The 17,828-nt window shown below is 51.3% G+C and overlaps 2 protein-coding genes across 2 annotated transcripts; both read right to left on the bottom strand.

Annotated features, from left to right (window-relative positions):
- Window positions 1–4,082: 4,082 nt before the first annotated feature.
- Window positions 4,083–7,435, bottom strand: LOC309813158 (MHC class I polypeptide-related sequence B-like; the record flags this gene model as incomplete). Its single annotated transcript, XM_082637741.1, is given in 8 exon segments — window positions 4,083–4,096; window positions 4,967–5,116; window positions 5,239–5,505; window positions 6,086–6,107; window positions 6,111–6,285; window positions 6,288–6,369; window positions 6,566–6,826; window positions 7,387–7,435. Coding segments are annotated over 8 exon segments (1,020 nt in total).
- Window positions 7,436–12,075: 4,640 nt separating this feature from the next.
- LOC309812940 (BOLA class I histocompatibility antigen, alpha chain BL3-7-like) lies at window positions 12,076–15,615 on the bottom strand. The gene is given in 9 exon segments (XM_082637340.1): window positions 12,076–12,383; window positions 12,547–12,594; window positions 12,735–12,767; window positions 13,195–13,305; window positions 13,423–13,698; window positions 14,320–14,595; window positions 14,796–15,065; window positions 15,401–15,552; window positions 15,554–15,615. Coding segments are annotated over 9 exon segments (1,218 nt in total). The 5' UTR covers window positions 15,601–15,615; the 3' UTR covers window positions 12,076–12,378.
- Between the last annotated feature and the right edge of the window lie 2,213 nt (window positions 15,616–17,828).

Below are 17,828 nucleotides of genomic sequence, written 5' to 3'. Positions count from 1 at the left end.
ATCTAAAATTGGTACTTCCCTATAGTTGGGGAACTTTAAATGTAGCAGTGAAAAAAGCTTTTTCCTGTTCAAGGGGAAGAAAGAAAATCACTCCTCAAAACCCAGCAGATCGGGCTGTGAGGTCTCTCCTCCTGTCCCATCTCTTCAGGCTTGTGTTTCGCAGTGGAGCAAGAGACCAAAATCTAACCTGAGTTACAAGAAACAAGGCAGTGATGGGTATAAAGGGAGTGACCAGGAGCAACAGATTCTTCTTTACCTCTCACGTCCAATACATGTGCTTCACAGAAAAACAAGAATAACAAGTCCACAAAATACAACAGCTAGAATTACAAAAATTCATTCATCCAAGGGTGGTGGAAGGCTGGAAGGGGAAGTGGGAGGGGAAGTGGCACAGGAAGAAAGAGTATTCAAGTCAGTCCAGGCACAGGGGCTGGCAAATGCTAGCAAAGAGCTGCAGAAAAACCCATGGTCAATAAAAAGAAACAAACAGCCAAACAAAAACCTGTCGTCCTTTCAGACTCACAGGTGTTTAAAATCCATACTGGTGTCTGGAAGATTCTGTCTCATGTGCAACCGAAACAAAAGTCCCGATGCCTCAGAGAGAATGGAACATGCACAGGGAGCTGGGTAGAGTGGGTCCTGCCTTCCCTGGTGTGGGGGGGAAACAAGGGAAAGAGCTGTCACAGGGTCCTTCCAATCCCACCCATCCCCTCTGGATGGCAGGTGACTCAGTGCCCGCAGCCTGACGTTTGGCAGGCGTGCATCTACACCTCTGTCATCTGATTCTCCTACTTCCATCCCATTACGTCTCAGAATCAGAGTGCCTATTCTTCCCTTGGTTTGTCTGATGGTTAGGCCAAAAATTTGTGAAAGTGATCATATAATAAGTCTCAAATTAATACTGTGATTTCTAGGGTAACTAAGAAAAATAAAAGAATGTGTAACTAGAAAGCTAATTAAGAAGACTACAATAATGAAAAGTTTTGGGTTAATCCAAAAGAAGGCAACAAAGAAAAACAATGAAGCAGAGAATAAATGAATTAGAAGACAGTAAGTGGCCAGGTGGTAGTAAACCCAAGTGTGTCTGTAATGACATTAAACATAAATGAACTCAAACACTACAGTTAAGGACAAAGATGGTCAGGTGGGTAAAAATAAATGAATAGCTATATGCTGTTCACAAAAGACACAATTTGAGTAGCAGGTTACAGAAATGTTGAAAGTAAAAGGATGGAAAAAAGAAATACCATACAGACATTGATGAGAAACCACACAGAGGTACTCTTTAGAAAGACCACAGGACATGAATCTCCTTGGACATAAAGTACATGTATACAGTTTACAGCATCTTTAATATAGTTTATTTACCTCATGAGATCCTTGAGACAATATAATGCCACATATTTGATACAGTGAGCAATAAATACACATTGAATGAATAAAGTGCCCATAATTCAGGACTTCCCTGGCGGTCCAGTGGTTAGGACTTGGTACTTTCGTTGCTCTGGGCCCAGGTTCAATTCCTGGTCAGGGAACTAAGATCCCACAAGCCGTGTGGTCAAAAAGAAGTGCCCAGTAATTCAAGTGTTATTCGTATTTTGAAGAGGAGGAGCAACATCCTCGTGAAGTAAAATAAACTGAATTAGGCCCCATGGATAGCAGAATCGAGAACACATTCTCTGCCTTAAAGGAATCAGAACTCTACTTAGGGCAATATCATGTATCATATATGTCAAATATGCCAATTACTAGGATTGAATTGATACATTCCAGAAGGCACCAAAAGAAAATGTGAGGAAGGATTCATTGAATGCAGAGATAAGGGAGAAACTGATTTGTTTTAAAGATGGATAGAAGTTTTCAGGACAAAAAAATAGGGGGGCAAAGGCCTTATTTGGACCAAAGCAAAAGAGGAGCTCACCTACCCAGGTGGGCGAATGCCTGACCTAGCCCTGCCCTGGACCCAGAGGAGACCCAGGCAAGCAGAGCTCCTGGCCTGGCCGCACCTCCGTGGGTCCTAATCGTGGGAGATTTGGACCCCAGGAAACATTTTGAAATGTCTGGATCATTTTTTGTTGTCTAACTTGGCAGAAGCAGGTGTTGTAAAGTGAGGAAATACTGCCCTCTAGTGGATAGACGCCAGGGCTACGGCTAAACATCCCACAAGGCACGGGACAGCCCCCCACAGCCAAGAACTCTCTGGCCCAATAAGTTAATGGTGCCAATGGTGAGAAACCCTGTCCTCATCACTTCTCAGATGAAGAAACGGAGGCATCAAGAGGGAAAGTGCTACAGACACAGAGAACAGACTTGTGGTGGTCAAGGAAGAGCAGGGTGGGGAACAGAAGGACTGGGAGTGCGGGATTAGCAGATGTAAACTATTATATATAGGATGGATAAACAACAAGGTCCTACTGTATAGCACCGGGAACTATATTCAATATCCTGTGATAGGACTTCCATGGTGGCGCAGTGGTTAAGAATTCGCCTGCCAATGCAGAAGACATGGGTTCGAGCCCTGGTCCAGGAAGATCCCACATGCCACAGAGCAGCTAAGCCCGTGCACCACAACTACTGAGCCTGTGCTCTAGAGCCCGTGCTCCGCAGCAAGAGAAGCCACTGCAATGAGAAGCCCGTGCAACACACTGAAGAGTGGTCCCTGCTCACCGCAACTAGAGAAAGCCCGCACACAGCAATGAAGACCCAATGCAGCCAAAATTAAAAATAAATAAATAAATTTATTTTTAAAAAAATCCTGTGATTAACCACAATGGAAAAGGATATTTTAAAAAAGAATGTCTAGGGCTTCCCTGGTGGCGCAGTGGTTGAGAGTCCGCCTGCCGATGCAGGGGAGACGGGTTCGTGTCCCGGTCTGGGAAGATTCCACATGCCGTGGAGCGGCTAGGCCCGTGAGCCATGGCCGCTGAGCCTGCGCATCCGGAGCCTGTGCTCCGCAACGGGAGAGGCCACAACAGTGAGAGGCCCGCGTACCGAAAAAAAAAAAAAAAAAAAAAAGAATGTCTAAATGGTACAGATGAAACGGTTTTCAGGGCAGAAATAGAGACACAGATGTAGAGAACAAAGGTATGGACACCAAGGGGGGAAAGGGGCGGGGGGTGGTGGTGGGATGAACTGGGAGATTGGGATTGACATGTGTACACTAATATGTCTAAAATAGATAACTAATAAGAACCTGCTGTATAAAAAATAAAATTCAAAAAAATAAAAATAAGGGGCTTCCCTGGTGGCACAGTGGTTGAGAATTCGCCTGCCAATGCAGGGGACACGAGTTCGATCCCTGGTCCGGGAAGATCCCACATGCCGTGGGGCAACTAAGCCCATGCACCACAACTACTGAGCCTGTGCTCTAGAGCCCGTGCTCTGCAATGAGAAGACTCTGCAATGAGAAGCCCGTGCAGTGCAACAAAGAGTAGCCCCCGCTCGCTGCAACTAGAGAAAGCCCGCACTCAGCAGCGAAGACCCAACACAGCCATAAATAAATAAAGGAGCCATTTTTCTGGGGAAAAAAAGAAAAAAGAACGTCTCTATGTGTATAACTGAGTCACTTTGCTGTACAGCAGAGACTGGCACCACACTGTAAATCAACTAGACTTCAACAAAAAAATTAAATTAAAAAATTACAGAAGTATAATTCTTCTAATCCATGGAATAAAAAAAAAGAGGGAAAGTGCCAGGAAGACCAGAGCAGTGAGTTGAATCCAGGTCACCTGGCTGCAGGTTCTGAGCTCCCCTAGTTGAATTAGGTGGGGTGGGGAGCTGACCAAGGAGATTGAATCGCAGGTGAAGGGGGACATTATGGTCTGTTGGCACCATCTGTGTTATCAGTGGACTTGTAGCTTCACAAGTTCTGGGGGAGAAGGTAAAAGAAAAAATGTTCAACAGATGAGTTGGGCTGCCCTGGTGGCGCAGTGGTTAAGAATCCGCCTGCCAATGCAGGGGACACGGGTTCGATCCCTGGTCCGGGAAGATCCCTCATGCCGCGGGGCAACTACGCCCGTGCACCACAACTACTGAGCCTGCACTCTAGGCCCCACGGGCCACAACTACTGAAGCCCATGGCCTTAGAGGCTGGGCTCTGCAACAAGAGAAGCCACCGCAGGGAGAAGCCTGCACACCACAATGAAAACCAAATGCAGCCAAAAATAAATAAATTCTATTAAAAAAAAAAAAACAGATGAGTTAGTTGGGTAGGAAACACTTGTATTCTCTCAAGGATACCTCCTCCTCAGGCTCTCCAGATTGCAGGACTTTCATCCGAATTCCTCTCTCCAGTTTTTAACGCCTCCCCACCAGGTCATAGACACTTAATTGTGTGTTCCCAGAGATGCAAAACATCTCTTTCTAAGTGGGACCTCCCAAGGGGACGTCATGGCCAGGGCTCCAGCACCATCCACTGACCCCTAGTTTGAGCCTTGTGGTTCTTTTACTTGGATTTTTAACAAGGGCTAAAAAATTGGGGAAGAGAAATTCAGGAAGAGATAAGAGCCATTGCCTTCCATCTAAATTCCGCCTCAGTTTTTAACTCCACGCCACGAGGTCACAGACACTTTATTTCAGGTTCCCTCTGAATCAATCCATGATGACCTAGACCCTCCCAACCAGTACATGATCCAACACATACCCCCTAGATGAGGTCTGATGAGCCCGAGAGTGCACAAAAAGAGATGAGAACAGAGCAGAGAGCCGCAACCCTCAGTGCCACCCAGTCTCACCCAGAGCAAAGAGAGGCCCCGCTGGACACTAAAGGGCCCCAGCCCAGCCCTGGTTTTGAGCAGGACCAAGGGGTTACAGCAGACGTGGCTCCCATTCCCCTCACAAATACCCCAAAATCCAGCTCCTGAAACAGAGTTTTCTCATCCTCTCACATCTGTGCAGAGGGACACGAGGGGGACCCTACATCCCAGGCAGAGCCCCTCCCATCCCTACCCCCACCCAGATTTCTCACCTGGGCTCCCCACAGCTGATGCTGTCTTCTTCTTCTTCTTCGTGCAGCAAAGGACACAAAGCCTGATGATAAAAACAAGAGCAAAGGCAGCAACACCCAGGATGGTCCGCCACTGACTCTGATGCACCAGGGTCTTTCCTGAGAAAGGGCCTTATTATATATAACCCAGGCACCCCAGAGCCACCGACCTGCTCTCTCCCTGACCCTGGTCTCTGACCCTTCCAGGGTCACAACCCCCTCCAGGATCACCCCAGGCTCAGCAGAGGGCGCACTGTGTGCACTGTGATTCCCGCTGTGTTCCACGTGGCACTTGACACGCTGCTCCTCTCCTTGGGAAACTCTTATGGTTACCCAGGTCCAGTAGGTCCTGTTCCCATCAGGCAGGACACCCCCAGACCGCTGGGTCTCCTGGTTCATGTGCTCCTCATCCCAAAACCAGGTCACTGAGATATTCCGGGGAAAGAAGCCAAAAGCCCAGCATGTGAGGCTGACTATGCCCTCTGAGTCCTGGCTGTGGGCCTCGTTCATGGCTGGGGGCCCTGGGGGAGAAAGCACAGAGCCAGCAAGGCCCGGGGCCAAGCCCTGCTCCCTCTAAGGGAGACGGAGAGAACACTCTCCACCTCTGGCTGAGCCCTCGTCCACCCCAGACCTGCTCCAAGTCTGTTCTGCACCCTGGGGCCCAGTTCCTTCAGCCGGGCAGGAGGAGGGGCTGGGATGGGGCCTCACTCTCTTGGATCCACGTGCTGATGCTGAGGAGGGGGCCGTACGGGGTGCGCTCCTGGGGACCAGGAGGGAACTTTCTGGGACAGGCAGGCTGGGAGTCAGGGGGGCCCACCCCAGTCTAGGGGCTTCCTCTCCTGCCTGACACCCACCTTCCCTGGTACAGTTTCTGTCGGAGGGCCCACTGCTCCCCTAGATGATTGTCACCAGTGCGGTTCATTCCCCTCCCCACCTGCCCATCTTTCTACAGTGGATTTAACAGAGCAGGAAATTGCAGGGCACCACGCCAACAGAGCACATATGTACCCAGAGGACAGGGAGGGTCTCTGTGTGCAGAGTCAGGGCGGGGAGGCTCTAGGGGTTTGGGGGAGAGGAAGGGCCCTGGTCCAGGAGCAGTACCTGTTCGCTCCCTGAAGCCTGTTCAGGATTCCAAATAACCTCGCAGTCTTCCACAAAGCTCTCCCTGCACGTGGGCCTGGTAATACTTGCTTTGAAAGCCGTCTGTGTCCCAGGACTTCTCCATTTCAATGGCCAAGTTCCGAGCCAAGGACTGGGGCACTGTACATCTGTGGGTCTCTGGGTGACAGGAGAGGAGCTCCCCATCATAGTAGAGAAACCTGAAGCCCCAGGCGTGGTTGTCTTCTCGGATTTCACAGCCCAGATCTCCTGGAAGGAATTCACACCTGCACCCCACCCCACCAGCAGTGACTCCTCCAGTCCCCCAGCCAGAGGGCCCCCTCCCTGCTCCCCTCCATGTCTTCCCAGGGCTGCTGAGTCATGGCCACCCCCCTGCTGAACTCACAGACCCCTATCCTCTGGCCCCTGCCCCCAAATCCAGTGAAAGGCCTCACAGCGCTCTCGGACCCTCCCCACTCTCACCTCCTTTCCCCTCCTGAAGGGCCAGGATTTCTGCTAGAAGCTCTCTGGGGTCCTTCCAGGTCTCTGTCAAGTCCTTGGACTCTGTGTCCCACGTCTCAGCTCCCAGCTCTTCTGCCCACAGTCCCCGGGGTTCTACCCTGCCTGTCTCACGGTCATAGTTCAGGAAGGCCTGGCCATCCAAGTGTCCCCCAGTGAAAAAGCTGGACTGCACAGATCCATCCTGGGACAGCACCGTGAGGTTGTAATGAAGACTGTGTGATCCTGGGGAGGGGGGAACCGCAGATGAAAGAGCTTTCCAGAAACAAGTGCACATCAAATGTTTACCAGACAAGTTCTGCTGTCCTGATCTGCTCCAGGTCTTGAGGATGCAGAACATGCACATGTACCAGGGACCACAATGAGAATTTTTCCAACACAGGGGAAAAAAGAAAAAGAGAAGTGAAGGAGAGGGGAATTGAGGAGTGGAGGGAGGGGGTGGAGATGGGCAAACATGCAGGACAAGTGCCAGGACAGGGAGGCACCATCTCCCTAAGGGTCCAGGCAGGAGGCCAAGGGGAGAGGCTGGTCTGCAGGGGGCAAGGGAGAGGCAGGAAGACCAAGGTGAGGGGAGGTGGAGTCAGATGGGAGGGAGGGGCAGTGTCAGGCTCAGGATCAGAGGCAGCTCTGGTCAGAGGCGGATCAGGTGAGATGGAGAGCGAGGGCTGCTGCCTGTAGGGCAGGCTCTTCATGGACAAGGTGGGTTCAAGGGAGTGTGAGACAGGAGGCAGAGGGGCCTGAGGGCCTGGGCTGTGGCCCTAAGAGAGTGGAAGGTGGGCCAGTACCCCTGGTGGAGGTGAAGCAGTGGGTCTGGGCCCAGAGTGCAAGAGGCATGGTGAGGCCCCAGGTGGGGAGGTGGCTGGACCTGCCAGTGTCCCCTGGGAGAGGTGGGTGTTGGGGGCCTGAGTCAGTGCCATGTGCCCAAGGGTCATGGAGAATTAGGAGGGGTGGCGAGAGAAAATAGAACTGGAAAGCCAAGGTGCTCATTGGGAGGGACCTGCATGGTAGGGGTGGTTGGGGGCAGGTCACACCTCCACAGAGGGTGTGGGTCAGGTAGCCAGCACAGGAGGGCGGGGCTAGTGGAAGACCCCCTGTAGGGGAAGGCCAACTGACCAAGTGGCATCAACAAGGATTTTGGATACATGGTTGAGGTAGTGAGAGCCCACTGGGGTCAGTCAACCTAAGAGAGGGTGATGAAGGCCAAGGAGGTGGGCAGTTGGACCAAGGGTAGTATTCCTACTGGGGAGGAAGGAAGGGCAAGGGGCTGCAGAGGAGACAGTGGTGAGGGCCTGGATTGGGGAGCAGGGGATGAGCATGCCTCAGGGGTGACTCTGGGGGACCTTGGGTTAGGGTGAAGACAGGAGAGGAGGGGTGCTCTTGTTGAGGGAGGGTGAGGATGGCGTGGTGATTCCTGGGAGGAGGCTTGTGATTGATGAGAACGTGGTGAGGGCCCCAGGCACTCAAGCAAGGAGTGGGAGCTGGGCAACGTGCCATGGGGGGACGTGCAGAGGGACCAGGGCTAGTGGAGTCCAGCACCTGAGGCCTGGGGAGTGGAGGTCTCAAGAGAGTGAGGTTTAGGATGCAGGAGTGGGGAAGGGGCAGTGCTGGGGGAAAGGCCCACACTGAATGAGGGCCAAGAGCAGTGGCTTCACTGGGGCAGAGGTAGGAGGATGGGTGCCAAGACCAGGGACAGGTCCTCCCACAGGGGCTGTGCTCAAGGCCCAGTTATATCATTAGCAGGAGAGCTCCCCCTGGTGATGAAAATGGGGTAGTGATGAGGGAGGGAAGTCCCCCTGGGCAAAAGCCATTCCCAGAAACGTAAGGTTAGTGAAAGCTGGGGGGAAGTAGGAGCCATGCAGGTGTCTGGTCCTTGCAGGTAAAGACCCATGAGGGGAAGAGAGGGACCTGTGGTGGGAAAGGGGATGCGGGTGAGGACGCCCTAGGAAGGGATCAGAGAACTGTAGAGAGGAGGAGACAGCAGGGAGGGGCAGGACCAATCCTGAGGGGGCGCAAGAGATGGCAGGGGAGGAGGCAAGGAGAGAATCAGGGGTGGGAACACGGGCGCAGCAGAAAACCAGAGTGAACATGAGTGGGGGAAGGGGAAGTAAGGGAGGAGGCGGGAGTAGAGACCATAGAAACCACAGGAAGAATCTCTAGGCCTCAAGGACATCAGATTCACTCTGTCAATGAAATTAATCAATAAACAATCTATAATAAGAAAAGAGTTTTATTTGAGCCAAACTAAGGACTAGCCCTGAACCCAGCAGTGTTGTCAGCACAGCACAGGCTTTTATATCTTGTCAGAACAAAGAACATTAAACAAGTCAGGGCTACGGCACGTACACGTACAGCACATACCGTATGGCCTTGGCACCTAGGAAGGGAGTCTTATCATCAAAGGTGAACCAGCGTTGGAGTCCCAAGAAGAGGGGCATTTAATCTTTATTTTTAACATGGAGATTCTTTACTTCTGGTTAATGTGCTCTTTTCTTTAATAATTAAAGCACATGTACAATGTATGTCTGACAGGCCACAAAGAGGCAAGTTACTTAGCCCAAAAGTCAACTTAGTTCATGTATCAGCCAGAATGACTTCCAGTTCTGTTCTCAGCACAGCAGCCAAAGTGATACTTTTAAAGGTGAAGTCCGATGGAATATACTCAGCCATAAAAAAGAATAAAGTAATGTCATTTTCAGCAGCATGGATGGCCCTAGAGATTATCATACTAAGTGAAGTAAGGACAGAGAAAGACAAATACCATATGATATCACTAATATGTGGAATCTAATTTTAAAAAAAGATACAAATGAACTTATTTACAAAACAGAAACAGACTTACAGATATCAAAACAAACTTACAGGGCTTCCCTGGTGGCGCAGTGGTTGAGAATCTGCCTGCTAATGCAGGGGACACGGGTTCGAGCCCTGGTCTGGGAGGATCCCACATGCCGCGGAGCAACTAGGCCCGTGAGCCACAGCTACTGAGCCTGCGCGTCTGGAGCCTGTGCTCCGCAACAAGAGAGGCCGTGATAGTGAGAGGCCCGCGCACCGCATGAAGAGTGGCCCCCACTAGCCACAACTAGAGAAAGCCCTCGCACAGAAACGAAGACCCAACACAGCAAAAATAAATAAATTAATTAATAAACTCCTACCCCCAACATCTTCTTTAAAAACAAAAACAAAAACAAAAAAAACCCAAACTTACAGTTACCAAAGGGGAAATGTGGGGGGGGAGAGATAAATCAGGAGCTTGGGATGAACACACATACACTACTATGTATAAGATAGATAACCAACAAGGACCTACTGTATAGCACAGGGAACTCTATTCAGTATTCTGTGATAACCAATATGAGGAAAGAATCTAAAAAAGAAAGAATATATGTATATGTATAGCTGAATCATTTTGCTGTACACTTGAAACTAACACAACATTGTAAATCAACTATACTCCAATAAAATAAAAATATTTTTAAAAAATCAAGAAGTCATACCACGTCCCTCTTCTGCTCAAAACTATCTTATAACTCTCATCTCCCTCAGAGCAAACGTCAAAACCCTTCCAACATCCTCCAGGCCTACATGGTCTGGCTGTACCTCTGATCTCATCTCAGTTAATCTCTGCTCCTGCCATACTGGCCTCCTCACTTTAACTGGGACACACAGACATGCTTCTGCCCTGGTGCATTTGCCTGGAGGTTCCCTCTGCCCGGAAAGAACCTCCTCCAGACATCCTCAGGGATAATTCCTCATGTCCTTCAAATCCTTCCTCAAAGGTCACCTTCCGGGGCTTCCCTGGTGGCGCAGTGGTTGAGAGTCCGCCTGCCGATGCAGGGGACATGGGTTCGTGCCCCGGTCCGGGAAGATCCCACATGACGCAGAGCAGCTGGGCCCGTGAGCCATGGCTGCTGAGCCTGCGCGTCCAGAGTCTGTGCTCCGCAAAGGGAGAGGCCACAACAGTGAGAGGCCCGCTTACCACAAAAAAAAAAAAAAAAAAAAAAAGGTCACCTTCCCAGTGAGGCCCACACTGAGCACCCTACTAAAATAACCATCTTCCCTGTCCCCATACTCACACTCTGGATCACCTTCTCCACTGCATCTTTTCCATTGTACGTATCCCCTTGTAACAGAACACTTTCCTTATTTACTATGCTGATAGCACATAGTCTGTCTCTTCCCACTAGAATACATGCTCCACAAGGCCAGCAATTTTTCTGTTTTTACTTCAGTGATGTTTCCCAGATGCAAAATACTGTGTCATATATCTGGCACTCAACCGTATCAGTTGAGTGAATGTTCAATGTAAAGCACCTCCCTACTCTAGAGACAGTATCTTTATTAATGTAACCTCAGGCCAAATGCTGTTTTGTGGCAGCTACAGAACAACATCTACTCACACTGACATCAGTGCTGCCGGTGTTCTTCTCACAAGTGCTGCTCTCCCCTTCCCACCAACCAACCTTCCTCCACACTGCCTCACACAAGTATATTTTTCTTTTCAGAAAACAATGATCCTTGACTCATGGGTCCTATTTTCCAACCAAATATAAACCTAAATTAGACTCTGCTTCACACATTTTTTTTTTCTTTTTTTGGCCACACAGGGTGTGGAACTTCCCTGACCAGGGATCAAACCCAAGCCCCTGCAGTGGAAGAGCAGCATCTTAACCAATGGACCACCAGGGAAGTCCTAGACTCTGCTTTATAAATCCACGAGTTTGTACTGGAGCCAGCACTGGGATTACTAGAGCTAAGGGCAGGGAGAGTGGGTAGGCGAACAGAGCAGAATTCCGACAGGAACTTACCTAAGACGAGACATTATGGTTTCCCGCCTTTCTGCTAATTCCAGAATCTGGATCCTTTGAGAAGGTTGGAGAAAATATGGAAAGAACAATCAAACCCTAGACAAAGGGCAAGAGCTGGATGAATCTGAAAATCCACCTCTGGACACCATAGATTCTCCTGTGTGCAGGGGCAGGCTTGGGCCTTGTGGGGACCACGACAGGCCAAACGACTCCTCCAGCTGTCAGAGGTGGGGGACACCCAGAGGAGAATAAAACACAAACTCAGGCAAAAACCTCTAAAAAACAAAGAAACAACAAATAACACCCAAAAGATGGGGACTGAGGACTGGACACAGGCCTGAGCCGAGGCTGACCTGGTGACTTCCTCTGAGATCACAGCTGGTGGGACAAAGTTCTACTGAAGGGACAAGGACAAAGGAGCTGAGAAGATGTGACCAGGAGTGACCACATCAAAACCCACGATGCAGTGAGCACGGAGTGGGCACAGGCTGCATCCACGCTCAGCTCCTCACCACCTCCTCCTGTCCCACCTGCAGCAGACAGAGCACAGCAAGCCCACGGATTCTGGAAGGTTCTCAGCGCTTCCATTTATTTTCTCTCTCAAACTTTAACAATCCTTTCCTTTATTATCCCATCAACGCCTCATGGCAGGAATTAGAAAAAACAAAATTCATATATAGATTTTATTTCCAACAGGCAAGTAAGACATTATCACTCAGTGCACCACGAAGTTAAGGCAGGGATGGAGGTGGCCCAGCCCTGCCTCTGCTGGAACAGGAAAGTGGATCAGGGAAGAGAACACAGGTCAGGGTGGGGAGGGGTCGTGGTGGGCAGGGGTGGGCCAGTCTCCCCACCTCCTCACATTATGCTCCGAGGAACACAGACACATTCAGATGCAGCTGCAGAGAGAGGAGTCACGGGATCTGAAGCCACAACGTGGGACCGTGCACCACTCAGTCCCCACGAGGCTGCTCACACTGTGAAAGAAAATAACCATGAACAAAGTCAGGTCAGTCATGTAAGTGCTGACCTTCCCAACAGCCCCCCACATGCTCAAACGTCCCACGCAAAGATCCCCACCACCCGGGGCATCCCCTCGGCCCCAACACCTCTCCCAATCTAGGTCCTCCAGGGTCTTACCTTTAGGATCCGTGAGAGACACATCAGAGCCCCGGGCACTGTCACTGCCTGGGGGAGAACAAAACCAGGACGTGGTCAGAAACTACAGGAGAGAAACTAGAGAAGGAACTTTAGGAGGGTGAGCCCCCCATGGCCTCCTGTCTGCACCCTCACAAGGGTCTCAGGAATCACACCCCCTCCACACTTACTTGCAGCCTGAGCGTAGCTCCCTCCTTTTTCACCTGTAAGAAGAAAACACGTGAGAGGCCAGGGAGAAGACTGAGTTGAGATCCTAGAGGAACCCCCTAGTCCTGGACCACAGAGAACTTTCTGGAACTGTAACCAAAAATCCAGGACAGGAGCAGGAACATGAAGAAAGGAGATATGGCGGGACTGGACCAGCTGCCCTCCTGGGGGTCTGTCCTCAGCGGGACCTTTCCCCTCTGACCTTCAAGTGCTGAGAAACAGGCCCCCAACTGGAATTATGAAGGTGAAAAATCTGTCTTTCATTTTCCCATGTACTTTACTAAAGGGTAAGTGTTAGCACTCAGCTCCATATTCCACATGTGTGTTAGGGTACTTTCCAGTAACGAGGCAGGCAAACTTCAACCTGGGCTTGAAACCCCCCAGTGAGACAAGAAAACTCAGATCCCTCCTTCCCTTCCCTACCTGAGTGCTTCTTCCTCCAGATCACAGCTCCAGCCACCACGGCTCCAGTAACCACCAAGAGAACCAGGCCAACAATGAGGCCCATGATGGGGACGGTGGGCTGAGGAGGGTCTGTGGAGGAAAGGGAAGGGGCCCTGACCTCAGGCTTGAATCCCGACCTTGCTGAACGTGTCCAGAAGGGCTCCTGCTTTATCTGAGAGGAAGCTCCACCCCCATGTCCCTCCTTACCCCATCTCAGGGTGAGGGGCTCCTGAAGCCCCTTGTGCTGCACATGGCACGTGTATCTCTGCTCCTCTCCAGAAGGCACCACCAGGGCCACCCACTTCTGGAAGGTTCCGTCCCCTGAAGGCCTGGTCTCCACAAGCTCCATGTCCTGGGTCTGATCCTCCCCATCACGTTGCCAGGTCAGTGAAATCTCCTTAGGGTAGAAGCCCAGGGCCCAGCACCTCAGGGTGACCTCACGGTCAGAGATGGGGTGACGGGTCACGTGTGTCTTTGGAGGGTCTGAGGAGGAAGAATCAGAAAATTCACACTTAGTGTTACCTTCATGGGCCACTGAAGCAGCATCATGTGACCATCCTGAGAATGGACAGCACAATGGGTTTGAAAATAACAAGCACAAACACCAGACACAGGCCTGGACTCCGAGGTCTGGGAAAATCTCCCAGTCCTTGGAAAGTTCTAGAATAAGGAAGAAAGCCAAGGTAGGAGGCTCCATGTAAAGGGGAGAATACAGAGAAATGGTCCTGACTTTGGTGGAGGCTGTATGATTCAGAAAAGCTGGAGTCAGGCCTCCTAAGATGTTCTTAGGCTGAGAACAGGCCTTGAGAGAGAAAGTCATGGTTCACAAGATGGGGGTCAGGGTCAAAGGGCACCGATGATCAGTTATTTCAGGGATGGTTTCCGGCTTCTTCCCCAAAGAGACTGGATTCCTTAACTGTCTTTCAGAGAAGTGAGGCCACCGGCGAGTCACTGTCTTGTACAGAATATGGAAACCTGGGCGGATTCCTCCCTCTCCCCACAAGAAGTTGGGGCGGTGTTCCCACAGGGACCCCATTTCCTCCCTTTGTGGGAAGCCAGCTCTAGCCCGAGGGGAGACCAGGGAGGCCCCGCGGCCCCTGGTACCTGCGCGCTGCAGCGTGTCCTTCCCGGTCTCCAGGTACCTGAGGAGCGCCTCTACGCATGCCCCGTCCAGGTAGGCTCTGTGGCGCTCCGCAGCACCGGCCTCCTCAAACTTGTGCTTGGAGATCTGAGCCGCCGCGTCGGCCGCGGTCCAGGAGCGCAGGTCCTCGTTCAGGGCGATGTAATCGGCGCCGTCGTAGGCAAACTGTCTGTACCCCCGGAGGAGGCGACCGTCCGGCCCCACGTCGCAGCCGTACATCTCCTGGAGGGTGTGAGACCCTGACCCCGCCCCGACCAGCCGCAGCGATTAAACCCAAACTGAAATGAAACCGGGTAAAGTCCCCGCGGGCTCTTCCCGGGTCGGGGACCGGGGGGGTCCCGCAATGTTGGGGTGACCCTCGGACCCGGAGACTCGGGGCGACGCCGGCCCATCCCTGGGGATGGGGGTCGTGACCCGGACCCGGGCCCGCGTCGCTCACCGGCCTCGCTCTGGTTGTAGTAGCTGCGCAGCATGTTCAGGTTCGCTCGGGAGATCTGTGTGTCGTCCTTGGAGATCCGCGTCTCCTCTTTCCAATACTCCGGCCCCTCCTGCTCCACCCACTGCGCCCGCGGCTCCTTCCTCGGATTCGGGGCGTCGCTGTCAAACCGCACGAACTGCGTGTCGTCCACGTAGCCGACGGCGACGAAGCGGGGCTCCTCGCGGCCGGGCCGGGACACCCCGGTGTGGAAATACCTCAGGGAGTGGGAGCCTGAGATATTTGTGGCGGGGAGGAGTGAGACCCGGTCCGACCCTCCTCCCGGCGCGGGTCCCCGGGTCCGAGGTGGGGGGCGGGGTGTCTGGTGGGGGCGGGGACAAGGGGACTCGTGAGACGGAAAAGGGGCGGCGTGAGACCTGAATGGGTGAGAGGAGGGTGTAGGGCACTGGAAGGGACAGGGGAGTGGTCAGAGCTGGGCGGCGAGGTGAGGGTGTGAGCGGAGAGTTGCGGAATTGCTCCTCCCCCCCCACCCCCGGGTCTTGCGCCCCAGCCAGGCGGGCCCCTCGCTCCTTCCCGCCGAGGCGGTTCCCTCCCGATCCCGCACTCACTTGCCCAGGTCTCGGTCAGGGCCAGGGACCCCAAGAGCAGCCGGAGGAGGGTTCGCAGCGCCATGACCAGCATCCTCGGAGTCTGGGGGAGAAGCTGAGTCCCCAGGCAGGTGGAGACTTCGTAACCGGGAACCGCGGGGACGTCGATTGGCTTCTAGAAACCGGACACACAATGGGAGTGAGGACTGGGGCGTCGTCATGAGTATCCAGTCAGGAGGGTTCGACACAGGCTGTGAGAAAGAAAGTGAAACTCAGGGGAGATGAAGAATCTCCAACACTGAGCGTCCCCGCCCCAGACACCGCCCTGAGAGAGGCCCTGTGAGCCACACTCGAGTTCTGGGACTTTGCCCTGATCCCGCTGCTCCTGCACCGAATGCTCTTCGTCACATTGTCTCTGAGTCCTGACCCAGGGGCTGTCTGAGGAAACCAAGAAGCCATGCCCAGATTGGGCTCAGCCAGTTTTTCCTCCAGTGTTGTTTCGAAACCATCGTGGCTGAACAGGACCATCTGCCTCTCACCCCTTATCTCTCACCCCTTAGACTCTTCTAGAAGAAAACTCACCCGCCAGGGACCTTGATGCCAGAGAGTGAGGTCTCTCTGGGAATGGAGGTGGACGAACAGGGGTTTTGTGCTTTAAACCTGGAGAAGTTGTGCCTGAAAACACCAGATAGAGATTCCCATATGGATCAGTTTCCTTTGTGTTTGTTAACTATAGCGGGGGAGCACAATCTTGATGATCCGCAAACATCAGGAATCTAATCTGTAAAACTGATTTTGGCCCTTACCAATATAGAAGTGTGTCTAAATAGCACTGCCAATCATACTCACAAAGCTCCTAAATTTTACTTTCCCAAACCATGTATCAGTGTCTCCTGTGTTGTTGTGTTTTAAAATTGTCTTCATGCCATATCCCTGAGTTTGTGTGAGTTGAAGAGGAGCAGAAAAATACCACCCCAAAATATATCATTCTGGCATATTGATTATTTTGAACTGAAGTTATGATGAAATAAAATTTATATTTTGGGGCTTCCCTGGTGGCGCAGTGGTTGAGAGTCCGCCTGCCGATGCAGGGGACACGGGTTTATGCCCCGGTCCGGGAAGATCCCATATGTTGCAGAGCAGCTAGGCCCGTGAGCCATGGTCGCTGAGCCTGCGCTTCCGGAGCCTGTGCTCCGCAACGGGAGAGGCCACAACAGTGAGAGGCCCGCGTACCGCAAAAAAAAAAAAAAAAAATCAGTATGTCATTTTGATGTATGATCCTTTGTCTCGAAAATGTATATGACTGTGCCTTTGACTTCTAACAAGCAGAACAGTTCTCAGAGCTTTCCGAAAAACTGCTTCCCAGGTTATAATCCTGTTTCGCTCAAATAAAATTCCCTTTTTTCTTCTTGATAGTTAATTGAATTTTCATTGACAGTTACTTAGGAAACAGCAATGCAAGAAGGACATTCTGATCCCCTTTGCCTCCTTGAAAGCAGGAAGTAAATCTCCCATGTCAAAGGTACCCTCCCCGTACCAGGAGGGTAGAAGGCACCCTTAACACCAGAGGTAGGGAATTTAGGGCCAAGAACGCTGCTTAAAGGAAACTTCTTACTTCACTAATTTACTGCCCCAAGGCCCAATTTCTTTGTCTTGTCAGTTCTTCAAATTTTTATTGTTTGTCTAAAAGTTATAAAAGCTGTTTTGGTCACTTGGGTCTCATATGTCTCTGAACTCCCATACATATGAAATTAAGTTCATTTTCTCCTGCTAATCTGTCTTATGTCAATTTAATTATTAGACCAGCCAAAGAACCTAGAAGGGAAGAAAGGAAAAGTTTTCCTTCCCTACAGATCCTGGACATAATATCTTCAATACATGGAAGCACAATGTGTTGCTGTGTATTTCAACTAGAAGAGTGGGCAAATTTTAATCACCCCAAAGGTGCAAGTACTTAATGCAGTCAAAATGCCCTTCACCAACACTCATGCACTGCATATATTTATGATTAACACCTAAGGGATGTACATATTTTGTTGGGGCACTTGGTATTATTTTCTTTACCCTGATTAACATTGCAAGGCAATTGGTTTTATGCAGCCCCACAGAATGTAGTAAATACTATCTGCAAAGAATATCCTGCTAAGCCTGTAGATATATATTTATTAAAAATCTGGGGAGTTCCCTGGTGGTCCAGTGGTTAGGACTGGGCACCTTCACTGTTGTAGCTTGGGTTCAATCCCTGGTCAGGGAACTAAGACCCGGCAGGCCACACAGCCTGGGACAAAAGAAAAAAATTCTGGCCATGTGGGATCCTTGGGGAGCTGAGGATCCCTGCTACTCTTTGTGATGCTCTCTTCCTGCTGCCTTTCCTGGCCGGCTTCCACCCCATTCCCACAGCAGAGCCTACATTAGTGTTTGGTTGAATAACTGTGGGCAAGGTGAATAA

This window comes from Mesoplodon mirus (assembly GCF_964341445.2).
Source record: "Mesoplodon mirus genome assembly, chromosome: 12".
Taxonomy (NCBI): domain Eukaryota; kingdom Metazoa; phylum Chordata; class Mammalia; order Artiodactyla; family Ziphiidae; genus Mesoplodon; species Mesoplodon mirus.
The sequence above is the reverse complement of the archived record's forward strand: the minus strand, read 5'-3'. Positions and strand labels throughout refer to the sequence as shown.